The sequence below is a fragment of the Pseudorasbora parva genome, chromosome 5 (assembly GCF_024679245.1).
Source record: "Pseudorasbora parva isolate DD20220531a chromosome 5, ASM2467924v1, whole genome shotgun sequence".
Lineage (NCBI taxonomy): Eukaryota > Metazoa > Chordata > Actinopteri > Cypriniformes > Gobionidae > Pseudorasbora > Pseudorasbora parva.
This window is the reverse complement of record NC_090176.1, coordinates 32,491,332-32,516,590: the sequence shown is the minus strand read 5'-3', so window position 1 is coordinate 32,516,590 and position 25,259 is coordinate 32,491,332. Positions and strand designations below refer to the sequence as shown.

The window sequence follows — 25,259 nt, the reverse complement described above, 5'->3', positions numbered from 1 at the left end:
CTGTGTCTTTGCCTATGCTCATCAAGTAGCCCAAACATGATCACGTATAGTTAGTTGATCAATGGAGCATGCGATGTGTAGTGCGTGTACATTTGTTTAGCTGGCCACTATATGTGTAACTTTATGTTTGTGTATTGTAAAAGCACTCCAAACAACAATACACAAAGAGGGGGGAAATATGTTGAACTAAATAAGCACGCTTCTTCATTCAAATGCGCTACTATTCCGTGTCTTTCTATGTAAACACTAACTAATCCTGCTGTGCAAAACCGGTCCCCTTACTGTCTACACAAACCACGCGTAAACACACAAACACACGTGCACAACTGCACTTCCCACATGTACACCTTCAAAGACAAAAATACGACAATATAATTCAAGTATAAATATGTAAATAACACAAGCCGCTAAGCATATTATATAGTTAGTGTATAACTTGTACCACATAGAGACGTCCTGCTCTAGTCGTTTTTGCTGCTGCTCCTGTTCAACTGCAGCCTCTGGGTCTGATTCCGGATCATAGATGTATGGCTGTATCTGATTAAAAGCCATATTTTTATTTTGAATAAAGTTTTTTTCCCGCTGTTAGGGATGACGCACTCGACTCAACACAATAGGCTTGTTCGACTTCACCTAGCGATGCGCAGACCGATCGGCGGCTGACTTGAAGCAGTGCATGCCGGTTAGAAATGTTGTCCGACTTGAGACAGCGCCGACAGCACGTGACTGTGACGTCTGTCAACAAAGTACCGCGAGAGCGATTCGAGAGCAGCCGCTGCAGATTCTCAAGGGGGGCTGCAGGTAGATGCAAGAGCTCTGATGACGACACAGCTGATCCATGATTGGCCGATTCACCGCATGACAGCGATCACGTGCGTTTTGTGTTTATTCTAAAACCTTACGTTATGCTAATGTTCACAAATCATTTATTTAAAACAGTAAAACCTCTTTTCATGTAGCCGCGATGTTATACCATCATGTTTATCAAACTAAAACTGATAAAAACCGTTGACAACACTTCATTGATAGTGTATGTTTATATGTTGAACATTAATCTTGTCCAAATAGACACTTTATTAAACAGTACATAAAGTATTGAATGAAAATGTCATTTGAAACATCTGTGTATTTGAGAAATATTGCATTTATTTAACTTCAGCTGTGATAAAGTTTGCAAACGCAGTGCAAGCGTCACCACGGGAAGCAGAAAGTGTCCGACTTCACGTCTCCGTTTGCCGATGTCGAACACACCTAATAGCAGCGCGCTGCTGCACACGTCATTATTTAGCTCCGCTCACACGACATGCCCCCACCCGCTCGGCTTTTTTCGGAAAGACTCGGAACAGCGCATCTTTCTTATATAATTATAAAAAAAATAAAGACTTTTCGGAGATATGCAGGATGCAATGCTACTCTATAGGTACTCAAGATTGACATGACACTGACTGAAACTGAGTGTTTCACCCCCCCCTTTAATGTTAATTACAGTAGTGGTTAAAATGTTAAATTGTCCTGCATTATTTATTGACACATTCATTATGAAACTATAGTTTAGTTCTCTGGGAGGCATTAAAATGCAGTAGGGCTTTGGTTCACATTTATATTTTCATGTCTTTTATTTTGTAGTTTTCAAAGTCATGGGCTGTGTCCGAAATTGCCCTCCTATTCCTTAAATAGGGCACTATTTTCAGGGAGACGGCCATTTGGGAACAGGTAAATTAAGAAAACATGATTTAAAACATAATGTTGCTTTAAAACCCATATATGAGGTTTCCTTGCGTTTGTGAGGAGAATGATAAAAAAGGCTAAAATGCTGTGCCATTCTGTTCTGCTTTGAGTTTTTCTGAAACAAAATACGATCATTAACAGTAACCTGTGCCAAGCGAGTAATTTACGAGGCATTATGGTTAGATTACGACGCAAACAAGCAACGACAAACGAGTGTTGTGTCTCGTACAAATGACTGCTCGTGACTGCTCTGCACAGACTTGCTTGCGACATAAAATGGACATTGCCGAATGCGAAAAGAGCCGAGGAGTAAAATGCTACTCCCAATCAACATCAGAAGTGCTTAACCATACGCATCACTAAGATAAATGCTGATGTTGTGATGATGCCAGAATGGTGATGAAGATTGCAGCCGTGTCTTTGATAATAGTCCCAGAGAGTTCTAATGAAAGTGAGTGCTGAAACAAATCGAAAATGATAGAAGAAATCTGCATTTTTCTGAAATGTGAAATGTGAGATTTTGCTCTCATTAGTGACAAAGAAAGTAGAAACTTGCGTCTATTGTCACGACGCTCTATGAACATTTGGAAGGATAGGTAGCCTAGAAATCTAGACGCACCCTAGCGGCAGCAAATTTAATCTGCCCGCAAGTGTCGTCTAGCAACTCTCAATAACCTTCTGAGCTGTATTCCCCTAACTCTTGCCGGACCAATCACATCGTGTATAGAGTCAGTGGGCGGGGCCATAATGACGACGGCCGAGTTGCGTTTGCGTGCTTCTAGTAAACACAGAAACTGGCGAACGGCGGCTGTCTTTCGAATCAGCTTTGACCACGACTCTGGAAGACTTGGAGTTAAGCTTTCCTCTGAGAAAAGAACAAAGAACGGCACTGAAGTCATTCTTAAAAAGGGAAGATATGTTCGGAGTTTAGCCGACTGGATATGGCGAATGTTTAATCTATCAACAAGCTCTGTTTCACCTTCGTTGCTCTGGTTGGTGTAGCGCTATCCTATTGCGTGCAGAGGGAGTTTGAAAGACAACCGTTTATCCCGCCCCTCGGATTGAGCCCTGTCTATGGTGAGTTTCCAGACCAAACATCTTGATGTGGGTCTGGCTTGTCAGGCTAAAGGATAGGCTGACATGGACTTAAAACACCACTGTAGCATTTATTTACTATTATTAACGTTTTACCTCTATACACTCTAAAAAATGCTGGGTTAAAAACAACCCAAGTTGGGTTGAAAATGCACCGACCCAACAAGTGGGTTGTTTTAACCCAATGGTTGAGTTGTTCTTACCCAGCAATTGGGTTGTCTTAAGCAACATTTAACCCAACCACTGGGTTAAAACAACTCAACTATTGGGTTAAAACAACTCAATTGTTGGGTCAGTGCATTTTCAACCCAACTTGGGTTGTTTTTAACCCAGCATTTTTTTGAGTGTATAGAGGACCATCAATCGACCGCTATGGAGTGACAGGTTCGTCAACTGTGAACACCAGCGTCAGTATCTGCGAACATAGTAATGGCTGGGAACAGAAATTTGTAGAAGACAAAGACGGATTAGCAAGCTAGATAGATAATTTGTGAATGACGTGACATTGGAGTCTGCCAGGACGCTTCCATTTCTTGCAAGCTATGAAAGGTGACATACTCGCCCTTTTTCATTCTGAAATCAGATTTTTTTTTTGGCACAGATATGTCTATCACCACCAGTCTGAGTGGTCCAGCAGTTGATTGGTCAAATGACACCACTGTTTCTATAAAGTCCCAGCCTTCACAGCTGGCGTTGATTGCCTGCTGCTAGCTGCTCTCTGGGCAATCTACTGCCATCCAGGTGGCAGAAAGGGTCACTGCTGTGCTGATGTATGCCTAAGTGCCCTGCCATGAACAGAGTGGAGAGCTGTGAGAGTGATGGATCCACAGATGCTAACGCATCTCACTGAAGTGGTTGAATCGACTCAGCCAGGCGAGTGAGTCATTAGGAACTCTTTAGTTTCCCCAAAGCGATGCAATTGAAAGCCTCTAAACAAATGTGACGGTACTCTCTGCTTTTAACCACTTTTCAAAGGGTTTGTTCAACCATATATTCTCTCATCATTTACTCGCCTTCATGTCTAAACCTGTATGACTTTCTTTCTTTATTGATTAAAGGGATACTCTACTGATTTTTCATATTAAGCTGTTATTCCCTTAAATAAGACAAGTTGATACATACCTCTCTCTTCTCAGTGCGTGCACTTAATCTCTCTGACGCGCGTGATGATCTGATAGCATTTAGCTTAGCCCACTAAGCCCAGTTCATTCACTATGGTACCAAACCGAGATCAAGTTAGAAGTGATCAAACACCTCCACATTCTCCCTATTTAAATACAGTTACACAAATACTTGAACGACCAAGTATGGTGCACTACAAGTAAAAACTGAACGTGTCTATTCAATAACGTGTGAGCCGAACAAGAGTCACGACACAAATGCAGCAGGAGTCAGATTACGATCAGGAGAGCTGAGGTAATCGCGTCCTGCAGCATACATTCACAGCATGTGTTCAGTCCGGGTGTTTTCTGTTCATGCATTTGGAACCGTAACTTTCATAGTAATTATTTTGACATGTTGAAACACTCACTTTGCTCCGCTCCGTTTACATGAATGCCGCGGCTGCCTGAGCTGAGCGCTGTGAGTGCGATCCCACCCCCATAGACGGGTTGAAAACATGCAGAAATAGCTCCCTCTACTGACTGTAGTTTATAACCTCTGACCAAAAAATCCTCAGACAGCGCAAAATGACTAGGGCTGTGTCCGAAAACCTAGGCAGCTGACTTGTTGCCTCGCTGCCTAATCAGGCAATGGTTTGTAAGGCAGCGTTTTGTGCACGAAGGCACCTCACCCTACGATTTCGGACAGACTTCTAAGGCAGTGTAACAGTTTATTGATCTACAGCAAAATAGAGCAAGCTTTGGTGAGAACTTAACACATATTTAATTACTACATTAGTAGTTTCTTGCTAGAAATTACATCTGAAGTGAAAAATATAGGTAAAAAACATACATTTACACACAAACTTACCAGCAACAGCAATTTCGGACGCCATCTTATTTTCCCAGCTCAACTGTAACTGAATGGAAAGCACAGGATTGTGGGATATCAAAGGCATCGAAGGATACATGTACGCTGCTTACAAAAATCGATCAGATGAAGGTCTCAAAGGAGACAGGAAGTGATTTAAAAAATATATATATATTTATTTCATACAGTGAAGGCTATGCAATAATTTTTTACATTTGATTATTACATTTCCGTTCTGATTCTAGCTACATGTAAAATAAACCTACTGTACCTGAAAAACTTATATTGTATCTGTCCAATTGTTTGTAATTCGAGAATCAGGAACAGATCTTCCAAGAATATTTTTCTTTTGTTACAAACTCACTGAAGGGAGTTGAGCCGGATCTCACAAAAATGCGTATAAATAGATTGTGCAATGTCGTGGAATGTGTACGCCAAAACTCATTTTGGCGTGCATACGCTGTTTTTCGCGTGCATATGATACGCACTTTATGGCATATTATACATACGAACCCCCACCCCACCACCCTAATCCTACCCAAGAGCGTGTCATATACACGGCATAAAGTGCGTATCATATGCATGCAAAAAACAGCATTTCATATGCACGCCAAAATTAGTTTTGCCGTATAGATTACACAACATTACATACTCGTACTATTTATATGCATTTACATGTGATCGGGTTGTCTGATACCAAGTGACAATATTTGTTGTTCACCGGCATCCTGGGAAAAAGCGAAGCCAGGACTTTTGACAGGGAAGGCCATGCAAGGACCAGCAATCCCTTTGTGGCGACACTGCAGCCTTTTGTACAGACAGCATACGTCTTCTGTTTACACTTCGTATGAATTGCATCTGTCATTTAGTGATGTCTTGCGCAAATACCACTATTTGCCTTTTTACACTTACTGTAAATAGCTATTGTAATATTAAACTGTACTTGCAGTAATTGCAGTTGTGCTGCTGGTGGAATAGATATCTGACACTTATTGTGTGTAGCCTACAATTTAGTTTTATTCCTCATTGTACTAATTGAAAAGAATCTTATGCTCTGAACCTTTGAAGTTCAACTCCATTAGATCGTCTCTACAGCTCTGCCTGCTCATTCTTCATCAAAGCACATTCAAGGATTCATAATAATAAATTACATTTTCAGTAACAATACAATGGAATACAGTAGATGTCCATTTTTGTAAAAACATTATTTGAAACTGACTTACAATAACCCTTAAAAGGCCTATAAAAGACTGGCAATTGTGTACATGAATTCCAGTTTTTATTCATTTCAAGTGGATAGGTCTCAAGCTGACATTGTTGATTTTTAAAATTTTGATATTCATATGGTTTTGTCACATTTTATTATTTGTAAATGTAATTTATACTTTCAATTTAAGTGAATTAAATAGATCTATTATTTTAATGTATTATATAGGGACTTATACTTGCAGTATTTATTAGATCATATAATTAAACATTTGAGGGATGTGATTGTGTGTGGATGTTATGTGTGCAAATAGACTCTTTTGTATTAGGTAAAGTCATAATCTCAATGTAAATAATCTCCATGCGGGTGAGAAATTCCATTATGTCTGTTCACTTATCAGTTTGTGCACATCAAGCAAATGTATTATTCCAGAGGGATGATAAAGCTGCCTCAGCACGACTTCTTTTTTTCTGCAGTCTTGTTTAACTTGCACCAGGCAGCCCAGCTGGAGTCTTTACAAGTTTCCCACATGGGAAGTCCAGTTGGTGTTATGGGGTTTTAAAGAGATGATTCCAACTTTTAATTACATAAGTCTTGCCCCTGAAAAAGACTGAAAATCAGTGACTGGCCTTTAGCTCTATTTAATGCTGATCTTTTCAAATGGCGCGATAATGATATTATATATTCATGCAGTCATACACAGGTCTACACATTTACACATACTGAGAAATTAGGCATTGAATCATTTTTTTTTCATTTTGATGCATATTTTAATGATTATATGATTGTAAAATGTGTGTGTGTGTGTGTGTGAGAGAGAGAGAGAGAGAGAGAGAGAGAGAGAGAGAGAGAGAGAGAGAGAGAGAGAGAGAGAGAGAGAGAGAGATTCTGTAGGTACTGAAATTCATGTCTTCCTATATTCAATATATTCTGATACACGCACGCACACATGCACGCACACATGCGCACACACACACACACACACACACACACACACACACACACACACACACACACACACACACACACACACACACACACACACACACACACACACACACACACACACACACACAAACGTTTGTTTTTGTGACATATGGGGACATTCCATAGGCGTAATGGATTTTATACTGTACAAACCGTATTTTCTATCCCCTTACACTGCCCCTGTCCCTAAACCTACCCATCACAGGAAACATTCTGAAACATTCTAAAAAAAATCTTCCTGTATGATTTATAAGCATTTTGAAAAGTGGGCACATGGCCAATGTCCTCATATTTCACCCTCTCCTTGTAATACCCATGTCATTATACACATTTGTGTCCTCATATGTCACAAAAACATGTCCATACACACACACACACACACACACACACACACACACACACACACACACACACACACACACACACGCACACAGAGAGAGGCAATGTATTGCTAGATTCATATTATTTAATCCCATTGTGGCCGTTGTGGATGGATAACAATTCATAGGAAAGTCAGATGTATAATAAGAGAAATCTGGCCAATGATGATTCATATGTGCAAACTGTTAAAGCACATTTACATTTTCTTCCGTACTCCCACTGAACAGATGGTAGATATAGGGGTAATATTCTGCAGAAGGGGTCATTTATTTCAATGTGTGATTGCCGTGATTGGCAATAACATCCTAGAGTCCATGTATGAAGAAGAATGAGTTTGGATTTGGAAATAATATTTTTGGGGGATTAGAAATGTGTATGCAAGCATTGCTACACTCTTAAAAATAAAGGTTCCAAAAGGTAATTTTATTAGAATACAAGAACCATTTGTGTGTGTGTGTGTGTGTGTGTGTGTGTGTGTGAGCCTGTTTATGTGGTTTATGAGGACACAAATTTGTATAACTACATGGGTATTACACTGGTATTACACTATAAATGTGGTTTATGAGGACATATCAAATGTCCTCATAATTCAAATGGCCTTAAAAACATACTAAATGATGTTTTTTTGAGAAAGTAAAAATGCAGAATGTTTCCTGTGATGGGTAGGTTTAGGGGCAGGGGCAGTGTAAGGGGATACAAAATACGGTTTGTACAGTATAAAAACCATTACGCCTATGGAGAGTCCCTGTAAACCACATAGACCAACATGTGTGTGTGTGTGTGGTGTATGCAGTTTCAGGTGTTTTTTTTTATTTATTTTTTATTTTTGTACAAAACATTTATTAGAAAGCTGTATTACCTCTGTACCCTACCCTATTTAGCCTTGTAGAGGCATTTAAGTGTCCAATAATCATGAACACACTTCTACGTATCATAATTTTTGCCAATGCTTGTAGGAGAGCTATGTACTCATGTTTCTTCATTAATTATTCATGCTCAGTCTTGCAATCTATATCTTAGAATTATGTGCTTCCAAAATTGATTTTTAACTGATAAGGACATATGCAAAACAGAAAATGAAATAAATTATTATTAGAATAAATTTACACACCAAATAATGCATCCATAATGCATTAATGTCCTTGTATGTGAAATGCTGTATGTGAAATTCTGAATTACAAACTCCATAACTTTAAACTATATCCTCAACTTTATTTTCTGCTCCCAGAATGCATTTCTGTTTGTCTTATTGATTTCGGACTGAGCTCAAAATCTCATGCACAGACATGCCACTCATTGCGATTAAGCAGACAGAAATAAACATTTTTCAGATGACATCCCAGCTCATTTGGGATAAGCCAGCCATGCAAATCACTTGTACGGTCATCTGCTGGTGACCTCCTGAGACAGGCTTTATTTTCCAGCTATCCATTATGGATCAAATCCTTATAGCCCTACAGTTTTTCCACAAATTGGACGGATTGTGTTTAGGCAGGGAAAGGGATTTTTTTTTTAGCTGTCACCTTTTACTCAGTTCATTCTCTCTGTGCTCTCTTTTTCAGCTGAACTTCATCCTGTTCGTGAATATTGTGCGGGTGCTCGCAACTAAGATCCGCGAGACCAACGCAGGCAGATACGATACTCGGAAACAGTACAGGTTTGTGCGTCCACGTCCACTGGGCTATGTTTTCACGCATTCAAGTGCCTTAAATTTGTGAATTTGGTGTTGTACCAGTCTGAATTGTCAAGGCCATTACAGTGGCATCATCTTTGCTATTAGATTGCTGAGAGTGGAAGCTATCCCTACAGCAACTGTTTATTTCCTTATGTAATTTACGCAAAACCTTTCATCTGACAGCTTGGAGGTAGAATTGCCTGTGGCTAAGAGATGCGATAATAAGCTTCCCTTCCTACGCCTACTCAATATGCGCTTTGATTCGGATTGTGGTTTCTATCATTGCATCTTGTAACTACTGAAATAAGTGTCACATTTTAAGGCCATTGGATATTATAAATATAATCGTATTAAACGTGGAAGGAAACATTTTTTGCTTCCATTTTTATCTGGCTTTGAATAAATTATTTCAAACCCAATGATTGCACATTCAGGCTTTGGCATGTCAAAATTGTTATTCTGGGTGCTCACCAAAAGATGGAGCGAAACAGTGTCAATGGATGTCATTTTGCACGGCTAATAACAGTAATCAGTTTGATCATTGCTGCCTTCCCGCTAAATAGTGGTCTGCAGAGCCCCAGGTGTGACCTTGCACAGCTGGTAGGACAGACATGAAGTCACAGACAGTCGTGTTTGCAAACACATTAGGAAAAAGTGCATTTTGCCAAGCCAAAGTCTGATTCCTAGAAATAAATCTGTAATGCGAATGACCTTGTACACTCACATGTCACATTGTTTGACTCTTATTTGGTGCGGCGCTCCCTTTACTGAAACACTTTGGTTGATCAAACTCTTCAAATTAAAGAAGATTTACACCTCATGATCTTCTAGCGCTGCTCTTTTCCAATTATTTCTCATGATTCTTCTCATGACTAATTTGCAAGTCATTTTACCTGTCTTCCAAGGCAGGCAAGGCATAGCCATTAAGATGTTGCGGATGTCTTCGTTCAGATTAAAGCCACACGGAGGTGTGTGCAGTGTCATTCAAACAAGGATTAAAGACTATTTGAATTCATAATATCACAACTATGTCACACACAGTAGTTGGCATCATCAGCCTACACAGATATATATATCACAGAGATCAAAAAGTGTTATGTGAAACTGTGCATTAATAGGCAGGGCAGTTTGCCTAAAAACGTTGAATTCTGTCATCATTTACTCACCCTCATGTCATTCCAAATCTGTATGACTTTCTTTCTTCTGTGGAACACAAATGGAGATGCTGGGCAGAATGTTCACTGTTTTCGCATGAAATTGAGTAGGGACACATGCTGCCAATCTCCAAAAATGAAAAAAAAAAAAACCATAATAAAACTCCATTGTGTCCTATAGTGTTCTAAAGCTGTATATTTTTGCAGTGGGTCGATGATTTTCAGCAAATTATGTCTTCAGTAACAGTTGGTCCCTGACACAAATCTACTGCTGCGTCCCAATTCACCTACTTATACTACGTCCTAAAAGTATGTACTCTTTTTGTGAACAAAAAGTATAAACCTTTGAGTGTGTAGCAGAAGAGTAACCGCATGTTGATCTGCCATTCGTGGGTCTTTAATGCAGAGACTCTCCTCGTGTGTTTGCAGTTTAAATATAATGATGCTTTAAAAAGTTAATGGCCAAACGAGTCATTGCAAAAGTTCTCAATGTTGCTGCAGTTGAAATATAATGTGGACAACACTGAATAAATATATTTTTGTCAGGTTAAATACTGATAATTGATCACTCAAACCCCTTTATCTAAACCTCTCTATTTAACCGTCGGACTCACACATCCGTCATGTTTGTAGGTTTTTAACACTTTTTATCCACGCTTGTAGTTCTAATCGAAATTACGCCAAACTCGCAATGGGTTGTGGGCAATATCAGGCGTTAGGGTGTGCGTTGATCTGTACTTCGAATTCTGACTGGAAAATAGTAAACCATCCGGGTATGTTTGGAATATCCTACTCTTTTCAACATACTATGATTTGGGACATACTAATTCTTATTTCGAATACTATTTAGTATGGATAGTATGCGAATTGGGACGCAGGGACCCATTTTCAGAAGACTTGGAAATGTAACACACAAGTCATGGACTTTTTGATGGTGCTTTTATCTTGAGGAGCTCAAAAACATATTTCACCATTCACAGTATCCCCTAAGGTGCGATCATATTAGAGAAATTTCTGCAAAACTTTGCAATAAAGTAGATCCATTGTCAATAGTACAGTAAAGCAATAAGGCCCAAGAAGCTTTGGTTTACAGTGAATTACTCACAAACGTCATTTGATGGAGGCAAAGACTCTTAGTAGCAGGACAACTGCACACTTTTAGAGTCAGTCAGTGGCGAAGACTTTAAATTGGATTTAAACTTGTTGTGAACACAGAGCAAAATCTACATAATGCAGTCAGTAAGCTTCAATGAACAATATTAGTGAGAACAAACATATGTTTACGTTGCTAAGAGTGGTTGCTATGTGTGTTGTGCAGTGATACACAGAAGAACCGTTGGGTGAAGCGGTCATAGCCGTGTTTTATCATGAATAAAACACAGCTATTGACCAATCAGAATCAAGGACTGGAACTAACAGTTTTATAATGATGCTTGAAGCACTGCTTGGTTGAAGGTCACTTCCAAACCAAGCAGAATTATACTAGTAAATGCAGAGAAATTGTGTGTTTAAACTTGAATCTGACCGGAATTAGCGTGGGGATTTTTTTGCCTCATTTCCCTCATGCGAAATTCCCTCACATGAGAGCATTTGATTTGCTGAATTTTGCTGTACAAAGGTAAATGTGACCGCACCTAAATATCTGTTTTGTGTTGCACAGAAAAGCGAAATTCATACAGGTTTGGAACAACATAAAGGTGAGAAAATGATTTTCTGGTGGGTGAACTGTCCCATTAACTCACAGGACATTTTCATTTCTCTCTGTTCAGGAAGCTTGCCAAATCCACGCTTGTGTTGGTGTTTGTGTTTGGGGTGCACTACATTGTGTTTGTCGGAATGCCGCACACTTTCGATGGTCTGGGCTGGGAAGTGCGGATGTATTGTGAGCTGTTCTTCAATTCTTTCCAGGTACTTGGAAACTATGCTTTTATTGCATGAATAGCTAATGTAATCAGTGATCTCTGCCAGATAAGATGTAAATGTTTTTCTTTTGATAATCCAAAAGTCATACATTCAATTTTTATTTTAGCATCATTTATATAAATGCTGTGCAAGTATTTTGCATGATTTAATATTGATGTGGAAGAAAGGTACAAAAAATTTGAAAGAAAAACAAGACACTGTAAGTGCAACAAACACACATTTCAGACCTGCTCTGGCAATGTACGTTTTGCTTTTTCATTAAAAATAATTTCTTATACTTTGAAAATATACAATTATCATAGAGGAAGAAATATGTTCGATATGTAAGTCGCCTCAAAGTTTTTGCTAAAGAAATTAATGGTAATGTTCTCTGTAAACATGTGGTTTCTTTGGGAAAAGCTTAAATATTTAACTAAGGTTGTACAAAATATGCATGGTAATAATATTCTGTCAAATATACCCACTGACCCACGGATATTGACGAGAATTTCGCTGACATGATGATGCTTGTTGCACAAACTACAAGCAATAAAATCTTCATCTAAGTCTAAGACAGAAAAATAAATGGACAGGTCAATTCAATTCACAGCACTCCAAATGGGCTTGACATCTCATGACACACCGCACTGATTTTATCCGAGATGTTCGGCTGTCTTAAATGACAGGTGCTGGTTAGGTTAAGAGTCTTTTTTCCTGGACCAGGATGACATGATTTTATTAATGTCCTTCATATCAAGAACAGATCACTTCCATATTATCCACCTATAGTATCTTCAGAAACACAGCCACACAAATGCAAAAGCATTTTATCTGTTTTTATTCAGTGTAAAAACTAAACAGGTGGTCAGTGTCAACTCTAATTAACTAAATACCTAAGATAATGATACCAAATCACTGAAAACAGCATGTGACCAAAAAATAAACACGGCCCCAGTGCATATTCAAAAATATTTCAGAGACTATGCTTCATTATTTCTTAACCTCTGGATCGCAACTAAACTTAGAAATGAATGTCTTTTCTTTGAGAAATTTGTCATTTCTCATACTTAGTTCTTGTTTACACCAAGAATGATTACTATAAAGATAACCATTACGATATTAGCATCCAAACCAACTAACAATAATGCTATGTTTATTCCAAGTGTCTGCTGCAGTTTTGTCGCTGCACTTTAAATGCTAGAAGACCTTTAAAGTGTTAGTTTACCCAAAAATTAAAATGTGATGTTTATCTGCTTACCCCCAGTGCATCCAACATGTAGCTGTCTTTGTTTATTCAGTAGAACACAAATGAAGATTTTTAACTCCAACCTTTGCTATGTGCCAGACAGTCATATAATCATGTGAATGGGTAACAATTCTGTGAGAGAGAGAAAAAAAAAGATCCTTAGACAACATGCACAAAGAGCCCCGTGGCTCATGATAACACATTCAAATCTTAAGACACAAAACGATACGTTTGTGTGAGAAATCAGGCTGTATTTATATAATTTTTTTCCTCAGATACAATGCTATATCTAACAGCCTGGAACGTGCTTCATTTCCGGTAAGGTCAATATACACACGCTCTGGATATGGGATATACTAGCCAGAGTGTGTATATTGATCTTACCGGAAGTGAAGCGCGTTCCAGGCTGTTAGATATAGCATTGTATCTGAGGTAAAAAAATATATAAATATGGCCTGATTTCTCACACAAACTGATCGTTTTGTGTCTTAAGATATCAATGTGTCATCATGAGCCACAGGGCTCTTTGTGCATGTTGTCTAAGCATGTTTTTTTGGCCATCATAGAATTGTTAACCATTCACATGACTATATGACTGGCACACAGCAACGGTTGGAGTTAAAAATCTTTGTGTTCTACTGAAGGAACAAAGACACCTACATATTAGATGCACTCGGGGGAAGGAGAAAAACATCACATTTTAATTTTTGGGTGAGCTATCCCTTTAAAGTGGAGTGGAGTAATGCTAAATATAAAGTGCATTTGCTGGAGAAAAAAAGAAACAATATGGTTGTGTGTAAGACTAATTTATGACATATTTTATTTTACCTCAGTCAGCTGTTTGAGAAATTTGCACTGTATTGAGACATCCTGCTGTTGCCCTTATAACATCTGTTTCTGCTTTTTAGGGCTTCTTTGTGTCTATCATCTACTGCTACTGTAACGGAGAGGTGAGCACAATTATATGGGGAATATAGAGATAATGTTGTCTGGCTATCACCAGACCAAGCTCAATCTTTTAAGACTGAACATTGGTCTGGGGAGTCTGCTCTGTATTTCCTACTAGCGAAAGGGGTGATAAACGAGCATAGCTCAAATGACTCAACGGGCAATCGACATCTCAATAAACCCGCCAATAGTGTGCCAATCTGTGTACCCACAAATGTATGCCTGAGCTGCAGGGCAAAATCAAATCGGCGGCAGATCAGGGGTGCGTTTCCCATATAAAGACATAACTCACTGCTTAACTACCCTAGTACGATGCATCATTGAAGAAATCAACTAGCTAGTCACGACTGCTTCCAAAAGCCATATTGTTGAATAATCTAATAATTTGACCACATTGGTTAGTTATGTCATGCAGGTGGTGGAGTAATAACTGCTTTTAATTCATTATTTTGAGATTTAATTCATGCTAGATTTTTTTGCTATAAATTGTGGACATGACACTTAAGGTCTAATTCTTATTTTTATCAGTTATTTTGCTTTATTTCCAAATGTACATAGGCTCGTTCTTACGTACTAGAGCACGTCCGCACAATGTGCGCTCTACAAAAAAGGTGCTTTAAATATTTTTTAAAAACTTAAAAGACATAAATTACATTTGTATGCATTCGAAATAAAAGATATATAGTGTACTAAATGTCAGTTTGCTTATTTTGCTCAAGATAAGGATTTATACGTCCACATCATGCAAACAAGAAACTATGCTTCTTAACAGGTCGAGAGCTGTCATTGCGATGCTGTTTGCAGATGTTCGTTGGAAACACAGACTGGTTTAACTACGCTGATACCGATGGAGCTTGCGACCATAGTGGCTAACAATGTTTTTGGTAAATGCACCCCAGGCTGGGTTTACCCAGTCTAGAGAGAATGTGAACTTGCATTCTTTACGCTTCTCATTGTGTATGGACAGTTTTTCCACTACAGTGTCTCATTTATTTGCATCATCAAACATGGCTTTAGGACATTTGCACACTTCATGACTGAAAGTTGTTGCCGTCACACAATTAATAAATTAGTTACCCAATTTTTGCTGGTGATTTGTGCACATTACACCAATAATCGTAAACCAGGGGCCTGCGACTCATTGGAGCGTGTCTGACCAGTGGACACTTGAAGTGTTTTGGCAGGGCAGGTACTGCGGTTGGGTCATCGTGATTTTGTCAAGTGAGATCCTAGATCAACATGTTCCTAGATCAACATATTCTGTACTTATCCCTAAATTACTGGGAAATAATAGGTGAATAACATAACTGACATAAACTGTAATTGTCCCTCAAATCTGATTGGTTGATTGGAATGTTCTTACTCAGGAACATGTTCTACTTGGTGAAAACATGTTCATCACTGCAGTTGCCTATATTTTGGGTTGTTTGCAGGCTAAAAACATAAAAAGGGTGATTTTCAGTGTGGTGTTGTGGGCTGTCATGGGATTAGAACGCCAGTTTCCCATTGAAGCTAAACAGACCTCCTCGTGAAAACTAGATTGCTGTCGAAAGCGTGGCTGACTTTTAGATGAGATGTTTAACTGGTCCTGGCTCTCTGAGTTCATCAGAAATCCCAGGGGGCAGCTCAAAAAGTGTAGGAGTAATACCCTGGTATCCTGACCAAATTTTCTCTTTGGCATCCATCTATCATAGCCTCCTACTCGTGCCTTTTTAAGCTGGCTGGCTCTTGGTCTCCTCTCCACCAATAGCCAGTGTGTGGTGGGTGTTTTGGCATGCTATGGCTGCCATTACTTCAACCAGGCAGATGCTACAAACTTGGTGGTGTTAATGGACATCCCAGCACCCTCTAAATCTTTTTGAGGGCTTTTTAAATGTAGCATATTGGTATTGATTTCAACATACTGCTGTTATAGTTGTTAAGTGCATTAGCCCTACAAATGTTTAAAACAATAGACCAATCAGAAGCTGTGGTTGGAACAAGCATGGAGTTTTAAAAGGAATAGTTCACCCAAAAATGAAAATTCGCCCATGATTTATTCACCCTCAAGTTATCCTAAGTCTATATGACATTCTTCTTTCAGAGTAATAAAATCGGAGTTATATTAAAAAAGTCCTGGATAATCCAAGATTTATAATTTTCAGTTTAATATGTTGCAGGGTCATGTATTGATACAAATATTTGATCATACATAATATTTATGATTAAATATATACATAAAAGAAAATGAACATTTGTATTTATATAGTACATATATGTATGTTATTATTTTGTATTTATTTTATACATTATTTACACTCAATTATGTCTTCCCCTTACACCACTACACATTCTTACTTATCTTCATATTGCTCTTTAAAGACAATCAACTGTGAATTTTCAGTTTACATGTAACATTTCTACCAAAATAATACAAATGTATTTATACAGTACTACTGTAGCTGCTGCTATGTAGGGCTGTGACATACCTCCATGTTCAAAATTGGTGACACACACACACACACTACTGGTCAAAAGTTTGAGACCGGTATAATGTTTTATGTTTTTAAAGCTCACAGGGCTGCATTCATGTTATTAAAAATACAAAAAAGCTGTAACATTGTGAAATATTATTAAGATGTAAAATAACTGTTTAATATTTTAATATATTTTAAAATGTAATATATTTCTGTGATGCAATGCTGAATTTTGAGCATCACTTCTCCAGTCTTCAGTGTCACATCCTCCTTCAGAAATCATTCTAACATGCTCATGAGGTGCTCAAGAAACATTTATGATCATTATCAATGTTAAAAACAGTTGTGTAATTTTTTTAAGGATTCTTTGATAAATAAAAAGTTCAAAAGAGCAGTATTTTTCTGAACTAGAAAGATTTTGCAACATTGTACTACCGGTCAAAAGTTTGGGGTCGGTAAGATTTTTTTGGGGGAGAGAACTTAAAGAAATACATTATTCAGCAAGGATGCATTAAATTGATCAAGTGACTGTATAGACATTTATAATGTAGCAAAAGCTTTATATTTCAGAAAAAAATGCTGTTCTTTTGAACCTTCTATTCATGAAATAATTCGGAAATAAAAATTGTACACAACTGCATTTTCAACACTGATAATACTAACAGTTGTTTCTTGAGCAGCAAATCATCATATTAGAATGATTTCTGAAGGATCATGAGACTCTAAAGACTGGAGTAATGATGCTGAAAATTCAGCTTTGAATCACAGAAATAAATAGGTTTTTTAAAATATATTAAAATAGAAAAAAGTATTTCACAATAATACTGTTTTTGCTGTATTTTGGATCAAATAAATGCAGCCTTGGAAAGTAGAACACTTAAAAAATCTTGCTGTTCTCAAACTTTTGACTGGTATATATATGACAGGATTTTGATAACTAGATTGATGATTTTGCATGTAAAGGCTCACATGATGAAATAATGTTTAGAAGTTTTGAAGAGTTTGACAATTTCACTGCTATGTGATTTAGTTATAGTGCCAAAACACATGACATTTGCTTACAGGGTTAGTTCACCCAAAAATTAAAATTCTGTCATTAATTCATGTCATGCCCTCATTCATGCCCTCATGTCGTTCCACACCCGTAAGGCCTTCTTTCAGCTTTGGAACACAAATGAAGATATTTTTGTTGAAATCCGATGGCTCAGAACACCAATCACACCAATGCCATTTATTCTCTCAAGACCCATAAAAGGCACTAAAGACGTCTTTACAAAGTCCATCTCACTACAGTGGTTCTACGATCATTTTATGAAGCGACAATAATAGTTTTTGTACTCAAACAAAACGTAAATAACGACTTAAATAGAGATGGACGATTTCAAAACACCGCTTTGTAAAACTTCGGAGCTTTATGAATCAGTGTATCGAATCAGCGGTTTAGATTTCCAAAGTCACGTGATTTCATCAGTTTGGCGGTTTGACGTGCGATCCGAATCATGAATCGTAACGCTGATTCATAAAGCTCAGAGGATTCAGGAAGCAGTGTTTTGAAATCGGCCATCACTATATGTCGTTATTTAGGAATTGCAAAAAAACTATTCTCAACGCTTCATAAAATTATTGTAGAACCACTGTAGTGAGATGGACTTATTGAGTACCTTTTATGGGTCTTGAAAGAGGAAAAGTCATTGCTGGAACCTTTCTGAGCAATTGGATATCAACAAAAATATCTTCATTTGTGTTTTCCGAAGATGAACGGCGGTCTTACGGGTCTGGAACGGTATCAGGGTAAGTAATTAATGACAACATTTTCATTTTTGGGTGAACTAACCCTTTAAATCAATAAGAATTCAAATCTGATATGAACAAGAAACTAATCTCATTCCAGAATTAAACCAAAGCTTCAATGATACAAACAAATTTCTCTTGGCCTTTACATTTAAAGTCACCTTGCATTTTGGCATCACTGTTCTTTATCATTTTACTCTGATCCTCAGGTCCAGACTGAGATCAAGAAGACATGGACGCGGTGGAACCTAGCATTCGACTGGAAGGGCCCGGTTGTGTGTGGGAGCTACCGCTATGGCTCTGTGTTAACTGGCCTCAACAACAGCACCAGCAGTCAATCCCAGCTCGCTGCAGGAGGCCCAGGCACCCGCTCAACCACACTTTTCTCCAGCCGAGTCTACCGCAGCAGCGGGGGGCCAACTATCAGTGCACATGCCTCCTTGCCAGGCTATGTGCTCAATTCAGATGCTGACAGCTTGCCACCATCTATACCCGAGGAGCCGGAGGACAGCGCAAAGCAGGTCGATGACATCCTGCTGAAGGAATCTCTGCCCACGAGGCCCAGCAGTGGCCTGGAGGACGACGAGGAAACTCTGTAGATAATGGTGCGGAGATAGTCAGCTAAATTGGCTGTAATAGCAAACATGCCGTTTGTTGAAGAACAAAAATGACAGTACATCGTCTGCAGAGAACACCGCTGTGGATGGCAACAATGGACACTTCCTGCTCAATCTGTGACACATAGTTTTGTTTTTGACACAATGCCATATGTGGATAGATTGATATGTTCATGCCAAGACATCTCTACCCATCATCGTCGCTGATGGTGATGGTGGATACAATTTCTGGTTGTTGCAAATCTTGAAACTGCCAAATGGACAAATGTGCCAAATCTGAAAGTTTAAATGTTTTTTTTATTGCTATGCCAACTATTTATTTTTGAATACTGGTTTAATTTGCTAAGAACCATGATGTCAACAAGTGATTTTTTTGTTTTAGTCAACAGCATGAGCTCAGGATAAATTATTGTATTAGGTGTATCATATGTGTTTTTGTTTTGTTTTGTTTTGTTGGGTTTTTGCAAAACTGACATGTCTCCATTGTACTTCTCCGTTGTACTTTCTGTAATATTCCATTTCAGAGGATACATTTTAATAATTTAATAAAATTAATTTAAAATGCATTAAAATCCAACAGTGTTGTTTTTGTCAGAAGCTTGACTTGGACCAATCAGCTGTTTGCTCCAGATGAGGCTGGACTTCAGATGAGGCTGCGTTCACGTCATGTCGTAATTATCGTAATTATGAGATGGCAACCCGTGACGTTCTACTTGGAGCTGTTCACGTCCTCGGAATTATGCGTGGCAATTATGTGGGAACATTATCAAAGCTAAAAAAAGCAATTACGAGTCCTACAAGGACGGGAGCTCTTTGTGCGAGTCAGGGTATGGCACGAACATCCATTTTAACAACAGTAAAGTGGATGACTTTTTATTAACCACCAAACCTGTCCCTTACCCTACCCATATCCCACCTCAATAACAGCAATGCAATATGAACACTAAGTACATTGTACTTATTTTTTATGTTAGCACATAGTAGTTAAAGACGCCTAATATAAAGTGGGATTTTTATTTAATCAGATTATAGAAAAACAGTGGCATGACCACGCCAAGTAATTGCCTTGTCAGATGAAACATGCTCTTATGAAAGGCATTGATTACTACAATATCACACAGAAAATAACTGATGAAGTTATGACAAAATGGTTGACTCACAGACTATCAGTGAGACATTTGAGCAAGGCATGCAAGGAACCCATCAGTGTTTTTAAAATGATTCAGTTCACAGTTTCTACCACTTAAGCTAGAAACACTTTTAAATGTACAAACCTCTAGTAGAACTTGAACTCCAGACAAACAAATGTATGCATATATGCCATTGCTTTCAGTGCGCTATGATATAACAAGCCCTCTGAAGCTTTTATGTGGTAATGTCATTTTTAATGGGCCCTGTCCAGCTATTGGTCCACCATGTGCATTTTATTCTGAAGAAGGCCATGGGTTGTTGTTTTTATTTAATGTATTTATTTTGGAAATGCTGAATCATACAGAAAAATAAAGAATCATTTGGTGTACTTTTAAAAATATTGCATATGTACACTAGAACCATTCATTCATTCATTCATTCATTCATTCATTCATTCATTCATTCATTCATTCATTCATTCATTCATTCATTCATTCATTCATTCATTCATTCATTGTTTTAGTTTATCAGTTTGTTTGTCCAGTATTGTTTGTGTGTAGCACTGTTTCATGTTGTTTGCTCGTGTTGAATAAATCTAGCTGCTTTGGGAAAAACGTATTCTGCCCTCATCATCTTTGACCTGGGATTTTTACTATGTGTATATGCGTGCGTGTGCCAGATGTTCTTTCAGATACGTCAGTTTTAAGCATTTATGGATATGATTAATCTGCTAGAATGGGTAGCTCGCTCAGCAGGAAGTAATATGGAGTAGCAGCACTGATTAAAATCACTACCAATCTTCATATTCATGCATGTGAAATTCTTTTTTTGTGGCAAAAGCAAGTTTTTCTGTTCAAACTTGTAATCTGTTTTTACATACTTTTTTATTTGTTAATGTAGCATGAGTTTTTGTTCTTTGCTATGAACAGCTACTCACACATAGCTGATTTTTTATTAGTAGTTTATCTATCACTAGTTATCCATCACAAATTAGCATATCATCTATTAGAAACTGAACTATAGCATTTGTATAGCAACACTGCAACTATCAAAAACATCCTTGCACAAAAAAACAAAAAAAAAACATCCTTTTTTTGGCTTTCGCAAGCCATATGTCTAATAACTTTTTATCTAGTTATTATATTGATAGAGGGATCCAAGCCTTTTTTTAGGATCCAGTATGTCCTGCACCACTTATAAAATGCAAAGAATATATGTAACTCCTCAGCAATCACCCACATCATCATGCTATTATTGTGTATCTCATATTTTCTTAAGTAAATATGTTTTTTTTTTACTTCATCTCCATAACAGCTGCCCCACTGTCCCATTGCAAATCACTCTGAATCTTCAAACTGCCTGGCATATGTAGAGGAAATGCAGATCAATTTGATAACAAAAATGACTGCAGAAAAATTGCAGTAATGATACAAATTTTCTAATCCAAGATTCAGCGGGGATGTTTCAAATACAAAAGCATTGCAATATTATTTATTTATTTAGCAATTTTCCCAATTTTCCTAAAGTGACTTGCATATGAGGAAATACATTTGATTGTGATTATCAGAAAGAAATGGCTATTAGATTCACTCCCACAAGAAGCACAAACTATATCTACATGGGACCTGTATAGATTTTTAAATTTTGTAAGTGTTTGTAACTGTTAGAAAGCATTTACTGAACTAACTGGTAAATGGCCTGCATTTACGCTATACAGTATAGCGCTTTCATCAGACCCTATGGCCATCCAAAGCGCTTTACAATTTGCCTCACATTCACCCATTCATACACCGACGGCAATCTCAGCCATGTAAAGCACCTTCCAGCTCGTCGGGAGCAGCTGGGGTTAGGTGTTTAGCTCATGGACACCTCGACACTTGGTCAGGTGGAACCGGTGACTGATCCACCAACCTTTCGGTTTGTTGACAACCTACACAAACCACTAAGACACTGCCAACCCTTAACTAAATATTTTCTTTTAAAAAAAACCTTTTTTAGTACTGCAGTAACTTTTATAGAAAATGTTTTAAATATAAGTAAAAAAACAAAAATGGAAAAAATTTAAGGGAGGAAATCTTATGCATAAGTATGACCTTGAATGACGTTTTATTGAAGCAATCAAATGAAAACAAAATAGAATAGAAAATAGGATCGAACCAATTGATTGTTCTAATAAACAGGGCCTAATGTGTTATTGCAAGAAAGTCACATCATATCAAGAATTTCTGAGGAAATGTCTTCAGGTTTTCAAGAAACCTCTGCTAGCATAGAGACAACTTGTCAGGTTTAATTCTCCTGGGTTTAACTCTGAGTGATCAGACGTGTCTCTTCTATTCCCTTTGGATTTTATCCTGCCCACTGACTGCGTGAACCTGCTAGCATTAGTGTGAGAATGAATGCTTCTAAATCCTCATTGCCATAACAGCAGGATCACATTACTCTATTGTGTGCTAAAGTGTGCTCACTGTAACAAGTCAAGCAGAGCAAAATACTTCATGTCTTAAAGCCAATCTTGTGATATAAACATTCTGCAATAAGTAAAAAATAAAATAAAAAAACATTACACCACAAACTGATGCAATGCTTTAAAGCCTCGTGTTTCACAAATAAGAATCTTTTTGGACTTTCGGGTCATTTGATTGATTCTGGGAGACATTTTTACACCATTGTTCAGATTGATATACATTATATTTGCCAGCACCTGTAGCCCAAGACGGGTTTTCCACTGAAGCTAAGCAGGGCTGAGCCTGGTCAGTACCTGGATGGGAGACCAATTGGGATAAACTATGCAGCTGCTGTAATTGGTGTTAGTGAGGCCAGCAGGGGTGGCAGGTGTGGGTCCTAACGCCCCAGTAAAGTGATGGGGACACTATACTGTCAAAGAGCACCGTCCTTCAGATGAGACGTTAAACCGAGGCCCTGACCCTATGTGGTCATTAAAAATCCCTGGCTTCCTGGCCAAATTTGCCCATTGGCCTCTGTCCATCATGGCCTCCTAATCATCCCCATACACTGATTGGCTTCATCACTCCGTCTCCTCTCATCTCCTCCTCTGAGGAGATTCCCCCTTTCCAAGTAAAATGCTTTGAGTGCCAAGAAAAGCACTATATAAATGTAGCACATTCCATTATATTGCTATATGTTTATAGGACACCTGCCTTTACATGCACAGGAACTTAAAGGACATCTCATTCTTAATATGTACGGAGTTGGCCCACTCTTTGCAGCTATAACAGCTTCAACTCTGCAAGGTTTAGTGACTTTATGGGAATTTTTGACCATTCATCTAGAAGAGTATTTATAAGGTCAGGCACTGATGTTGGACGAGAAGGCCTGTTCTATCGGGTTGAGGTCAGGACTCTGTTGCAGGCCAGTCAAGTTTCTCCACACCAAACTCGCTCATCCGTGTCTTTATAAACCTTGCTTTTTCCACTGGTGTGCAGTCCTGTTGGAACAGGAAGGGGCCATCCCCAAACTGTTCCTACAAAGTTAGGAGCATGAAATTGTCCAAAATGTCTCGGTATGCTGAAGCATTAAGAGTTCCTTTCACTGGAACTCAATGCTTTTGAACCCCACACCATAATCCTCCCTCCACCAGACTTTACACTTGGCACAATGCAGTCAGGCAAGTACTGTTCTTTTTAAGAATTGACAGAATTTATGCACTAAAGTCAAACGGAAAAAGACTGTGACATTAGTTTAAAAAAATTTAAACAATAAAAGTATTTACTATCAGCTAGCAGTAAATATTTTGATGCGCTAATCCCCTTTTTCACAAAATAAATCCTTGGATGGAAACTAGGCTACTTAAAACTGCACATTAATATAAAACGATGATTAAACTGAATTGGAACTGCATTTAACGGTGTTACTGCACACCTTCCAGCCAATCAGAATCAATTATTCAGACAGGCCATGGTATAAAAGCCAGGGTGTTAATAACAAGCCCAAAAGGAAGTTGGTTGAGCAACTTGTTTGGTTAAATCGTTTTTAATCATACTTTTAAAATTCGGGTTTCGGGTAGTAACCCGAGAACAAAAAGAACTGCAAAATTCGACTGCTTTACGGCATATACGTCACTTCCACCACCATCCCCACTTCCTTAAATTCGGACGTGCGAGCCCAACTATGGTTTGTTTTCCGGATGTTATAGTCATGGCAAGTAAATACATAAGATGTACAAAATCATATTTTAGGATACCTAACATGTCTGTTATATTTCTTTATTTGTCTTGCCTTAAGCTATAATGCAAATCGATTTTTCAAATTTGCAGATTCATCTATGGCAGCTTGATACTATAATATTAACAATAAATGGTTAATACCTACCACTCAATGAAACACAACAATTCCCAGAATGCTTCGCTGCCCTGTGAGGCCATTCTCAAAGCCATGACTACTGGATTTCTGTGACTGAGTTGGAGAAGACACAACAATTAAATACTGAACGTGTCTGTTCAATATAATGAGTGAGTCGCCGCGCGAGTGTCACAGCACAAATGCAGCAGGAGTCAGATTACATTTACCGTCATGAATCAGCTGATGAGCTCTCTTGATGAGAGCTGAGGTAATCGCGACCACATTTGCGGCATACATTCACAACGCGTGTTCAGTCTGGCGCATTTTCAGTTCATGCCTTTGGAAGCTTAACTTTCATAGAAATTAATTTGATAAGTTAAAACACTTACTTTGCGCAGCATAGCTCCGTTTACATGAATGCCTGCAGCTGTGAGCTGAGCTGTGAGTGCGATCTCCATCCCCCATGCACGGGTTGAAAACATGCAGAAATAGCTCCCTCTGCTGGCTGTAGTCTTTAGCCTCTGGCCAAAAAATCCTCCAATGACGCAAAAATCGTCAATTTGATACTCCAAAAGATACTCCAGGGTTTACTGATACAAAGCCATATCGCTGAAGTAACCCTTTAACTAGACCTCTGCTCTTATACTGTGTATCAAAAATAAATACTATGT

At 38.3% G+C, this 25,259-nt stretch overlaps 1 protein-coding gene across 4 annotated transcripts in view; it reads left to right on the top strand.

Annotated features, from left to right (window-relative positions):
• The window catches only part of pth2ra (parathyroid hormone 2 receptor a), a 75,998-nt gene extending 56,333 nt beyond the window's left edge, over positions 1-19,665 (top strand). For all 4 annotated transcript variants that reach the window (XM_067445029.1, XM_067445030.1, XM_067445028.1 and 1 more), the window contains 4 exons: positions 8,932-9,026; positions 11,968-12,106; positions 14,255-14,296; positions 18,751-19,665. In XM_067445029.1, coding sequence (XP_067301130.1) covers positions 8,932-9,026; positions 11,968-12,106; positions 14,255-14,296; positions 18,751-19,140 — 666 coding nt within the window. In that variant the 3' untranslated portion in view covers positions 19,141-19,665. The remainder of the gene's footprint in view (positions 1-8,931; positions 9,027-11,967; positions 12,107-14,254; positions 14,297-18,750) is intronic.
• Positions 19,666-25,259: the final 5,594 nt, after the last annotated feature.